General features: G+C 41.5%; 1 protein-coding gene across 1 annotated transcript; it reads right to left on the bottom strand.

The window, feature by feature from the left end:
- Positions 1-2,821: 2,821 nt before the first annotated feature.
- LOC308286852 (nuclear factor 7, brain-like) lies at positions 2,822-4,267 on the bottom strand (the record flags this gene model as incomplete). Its single annotated transcript, XM_080727975.1, has 2 exons — positions 2,822-3,367; positions 3,470-4,267. The coding sequence occupies 2 exons, from the start codon at positions 4,265-4,267 to the stop codon at positions 2,822-2,824; spliced, it is 1,344 nt and encodes a 447-aa protein (XP_080584101.1).
- Positions 4,268-5,151: the final 884 nt, after the last annotated feature.

The following is a 5,151-nucleotide window of genomic DNA, read 5'->3' as shown; positions in this document are numbered from 1 at the left end:
AAACTGTCAAATATTAATAAGCAAGTGGCGAACATTGTGAAAATAGCGATCTAGTTCGGCTATTTCACAATATTTATCTGTGGAACAGGGTCACATTAGATGTAATACCTACAATTCCGAGTGCTTGGACTGGGGGTCCCCAGTTCTAATTTGTTTATTTTGGGGGTCACAGCCTAAAAAGGTTTGAGAACCCCTGAGCTAAGCCATTTAACTCATATTTAGAATTGTGCGTGTAATGTATTGTGTTGAATAGTACTAGTATTGACTTGTACTTGTAATTTAATGTATCTTGAATTATTTTAGGTTGGCTTTTTAAGTGACTTTGTTTATGTCATTTCATTGGGAATTTAGTTTAATGGTGTTGTGATCATTGTCTGGTCCTGAATCTCATTGTGTTGAACTTGCATTGTTATAATGTAAATACACAAAGTACTGTATATTTACATAATAGCCATCCATCAATAGCCCCGTTAATTCATGTCATTGTGAGTCTACAGCAACATCATTTATGTGATTAGCATTATAACAGACCACCCTGACCCACCCCACACCCATGAAACTAGTGAGGAACACTTTGGAACAAGTACTGATACTGTATAAGAGCAATACCACAATATAGAAATACTTGTTGCCAGTAAAATGCCTGTATTTATTATTTTAATTTAGTTAACATTGACATCAAGTACCAACGTAAAAGTACTGAAATATTTCAAAAGATCACAATGTGTCCGGAGTGCATTTATCTGAATGACATTTCTCAAACACTTTAAGGGCATAATTGACACCCCAATTAACATTCATTAACCTATGAGGGGTTGGAAGAAGGGTCCCTATTTCCAAGAATGGTATGGAGAGATTGGCAGGGTGGCTGCTTATGAGGAAATTATTTATAGGAGGACTGATAGAATGGATAAATACTATAAATGGATAAAATGATATATTATGTACAGTATGTGGCTGTTACCAGGGATTGTTTGGCATTATTTTACTTTCGTTTTTTTTTTGTCTTGTGTTTGTGTTTGTTGTATTGTATTGTATTGTATTGTATTGTGTTTTGTTTTTGTCTGTTCTATGTTTGCGGTGTACTTTGTTCGATGTTATTGTGAAAAATATAAAACAAAATAAACATTGAGTCATAAAAAAAAACATACATTAACCTGTTTAGGCCATTTACATTTTGAGTATTATTTACATTAATAGTTTACCCTGTTAACCCTATTAACTCATACAGTGCCAGGCGACTTTTAGAGCAACTTTCTCACTATGGGCTTCCCTGCCGAGCGACTTTGGGCGACTTTTACTTAGAAAAAAAAAAAAGAAAAAAAAAAAAAATTTAATTACCCCATTAAATCTAGTAAACATGATTTCAATCGCGATTTTGCATGTTCCACCCCCATACAACCCCATCTTTATACAGGGCAGCCATCTTTGTTTACATAACATGTAAAACATAAAGGCTATTATCTCAAGAATGCCTGAACGGATTTCCAATCTTTTTTTTTTGTTTGAAAGCTGTGAACAGCCTGCACAAACATGGTGCATGATCTGTGCATGGGTGTGCATGATCTGTGCACTACAAATTACATGGAAGTCTATGGAGAGGGCTGGCACTAATGCCACTCGAGGGCATTTTTAATTGGCAGTAAGTGAGTTAAATCTATCATGGTTAAAATGGAGTTTGAAGTTACAATGGGTTTGTATAGGAAGGGGGCGTGTCTGATAAAATGAATATCAAATATCTAAATCTAAACTGAATCAAACAAATCAAAAACTGTCCTGGGTGTTCCCAAAAGCTTGATTAGACGATAAAATTACTAAAGGTTTTTTGAAAGTGAAATATCCCTTGAAGAAATAGTTTAAAATTGACAATTCTGCAGCTATTTTGTTATGCAAATTAGAAGGTCAAAAACTCAAAATTTTGCTTGGTAACCATTTTTTTCAGACTCAGCACCCTTGAATTGTGTAAAATAGACTAGTTCCCAACTTTTACCCCAAAATGCCTCTAACAATCACATTTTTCAGAAATACCACTAGACTATGATGTAGATCATCCATCCCAGAGCAGACAAAACAATACTTGAATTATAAGATACAAAGAATTTATTGATGCAACAAACCCGGTACAAATAAAACAACATTTTTCAAAAACTGTTAAGAACGGCATTAAAAAAAGTTTTCAAATATATCTGTATATAAAAATACAAAATAATAGTAGATCAGTGGCTGGTGGGAAAAAGAAAAATCAAGACCCAACTCTGTCAAAACAAAAACTGTATTAAAAAAAAAGACTGTACTATAATACAGTATTTTAAAATACATACACGATTGATGAAAGATCGTTAATAACTGTGACTGATGGGAACAACAACAACAAAACATTCCTACCCCCTGAACTTACGAGCAATACATTGTTTTGGTGATATGTTGTGTAGAGGTGCTCCTGTGTAAACCCTGCTAATGGGGCTTAACACTCTGAACTGATATGTTGTGTAGAGGTGCTCCGATGTAAACCCATGGGGTTTAACACACTGAACTGATATGTTGTGTACTATGTGTAGAGGTGCTCCGATGTAAACCCATGGGGTTTAACACTTTTGTGTACTATGTGTAGAGGTGCTCCGATGTAAACCCATGGGGTTTAACACTCTGAACTGATATGTTGTGTAGAGGTGCTCCGATGTAAACCCAATGGAATGGGGTTTAACACTCTGAACTGATATGTTGTGTACTATGTGTAGAGGTGCTCCGATGTAAACCCATGGGGTTTAACACTCTGAACTGATATGTTGTGTAGAGGTGCTCCGATGTAAACCCATGGGGTTTAACACTCAGCCCACTCTGGAACACTGTGGGGTTCCAGAGTGACACACACCTTACTAGGCAACACCTTCAGAGGGACCTCAAGATCAGAAGTGTGACCGAAGTGTGGAAAGAGTCTCCTAGTGAAGGTGTGTGTGGTGGTGTGTAGGTGTGCGTTGGAATCGGCATCGTAGAAGGACAGCTTTCCGCCGTTCCAGTCCAGCTGGACTCTGACCTTCCTGAGTTTCAGCGAGGAGTCTTCCCCGACGAGGTCCATTGACGTTGGGGATTCCACTTGGTAGTCTCCACCGCATGTGTATGCTAAACACCAGATACCTTTACGCCTCTCTCTCTTGCTCTGGAAAGACTCTTCGTACACGCCCACCTCCCAGGACGTGATTTCTCCGACCTCGACGACCCAGCTGTGAGTCCCTGAGTCGTATCCCTCAGAACCCATGACAAGAATGTTGTCAAACCTCTCTGGGTTGCCAGGAAGATCGCGACGTTCATATCCACTTTCGTCAAATATCAGACTGGTCAGATCATCGGACAGCTTGAGTTGTTTATTCTGGGTGTTGGGGTCAAGGATCACAGGAGTGTAGGAGACGATGTCCTTCATCTTGTCCCAGACTCTGAAGGCCAGGTTTCCCAGGTGTTTGGCCACGTCTACTAGTGCTCCTGAGACCAGCTGTGGATCCGGAGGTGTGCACCGGACTCTTTCCACTATGGACTTGCAGTTCTGCAGGAAGGAGATGTCGTCTGTCTCGATGTGTCTGATGGCGTTGGAAAGTGTCTCCATCTCTCTGTTCAGCCCTTTAATCTTCTCCTTTATCATCTCTCTCTTCTGCCTCTCGTCCTCCCTCAGCGCAGAGATCCTGGCGTCCTCTTCCTGTTGTAGGAACGTGTGAAGCTTGGTGAACTCTTTCCTGATGTGCAGCTCTGTTTGCCAGGCCTGGGCCATGATGTGTCCTGCTGTGTGATCATAGTCTGTTTTAACTCGACTAAAGCTCTTCAGTTTCTCCTTTAATGGTTTCAGGAATTTCCGGACGTCCTCTTTTCGATATTGTGCAGCTTCGTCGATGGGTCTGAACTTGTGTCCGACGTGTTTTTCAGAATCTCGACACACAAGGCACGCCAGCTCTTCGTCATCCAGACAGAACAGCCTGAGGTTCTCCCCGTGCAGGGTGCAGACAACGTCAGACCTCGCTGACAAAGATCTGTGACTCTTCTCCTCTAAGAAGTGCTCACACATGTTCCTCAAGGCTAAATTGACGGGAGGGTTCTGGTGGGCGCAGCTGGTTTTGCAGACAGGACAGTCCTTGGTTGGTTTTCCTGTCCACCATTGCTGCAGACAGGCTTGGCAGAGGCTGTGGCTGCACGGCAGGAGGACCGGGTGTTTAAAGATGTCACGGCACACAGGACAGGTGAGCTCCTCTTCCTTCCGGCTCTGAGTCAAACAGGAAGCCATGTTGTCAGCAAGAGTTCTAGCAGAGGGAACAACAGTGTTATCAAACAGCAGTGGCTTTAGCAGTTGTAGTTTCATAAACGTAATAAACGTTCCCGCTGTTATTTTGAATTTTACTTCGATATTAAGTTGCAGTGTATAAAGCAGGGGTCTTCAACGTTTTCAGGCCATGGACCCCTTAGTTGAGAGAGAGAGATGAAGCAGGGACCCCCACAACCTTTGTATAGATTCCATATAGTTTAATCCTTTGACAGCACAATCATTCAGTGATTCAGTGTCAATTTGTGTTTTCAGATATTTAACCACTTGACCCGTCAATACTTAGTAAACTTGACCTTTCACTCTGTACTTAGTCTGCTCTTTTTCCCTTCTACACCAAAGCTCTTTGCCTGAAAATAGCCGATCTACAAGCTCTACAACGCCTCGCACTGCAAGGCATTTTGGATAAAGTTCTCTTGGTAGGCCTATAAAGATATTTACAGCACAGACCCCTCTTAAACTTGTGTATGAGATCAACAATTAGAGAGAGACCACCAAGACTGCCAGTCAAAACAACACACAATTCTTATACAAATTACATACCTGATTACTTCACCAAGTCCAGAAGAGAGAAGTTCAGCTCTTAACAACAAACACCACACTTTAAAGTGACGCCACATAAAACAGAGCCCTGCTAAATACTCACAGAGGGAGTCTGATGGTCCAATCAGAGTGGTGGTGGGGCGGGGTCACCGGGGGGGGGGGGGGGGGGGGGTCACCATCAATAGACAGAAACTGTATCGGACAGCCCCCAACTCCCTCCCCCACTGTTACAAGTCAGTGCAAAGAACAGAATACAGCAGTAATGCATGGGTTAAACTTCTACCTTCCCAAAGTTAAACTCTGCT

This window comes from Nannobrachium achirus (assembly GCF_963921795.1).
Source record: "Nannobrachium achirus genome assembly, chromosome: 6".
Taxonomy (NCBI): domain Eukaryota; kingdom Metazoa; phylum Chordata; class Actinopteri; order Myctophiformes; family Myctophidae; genus Nannobrachium; species Nannobrachium achirus.
Note: the sequence above shows the minus strand (reverse complement) of the source record. Positions and strands in the feature narration are given on the sequence as shown.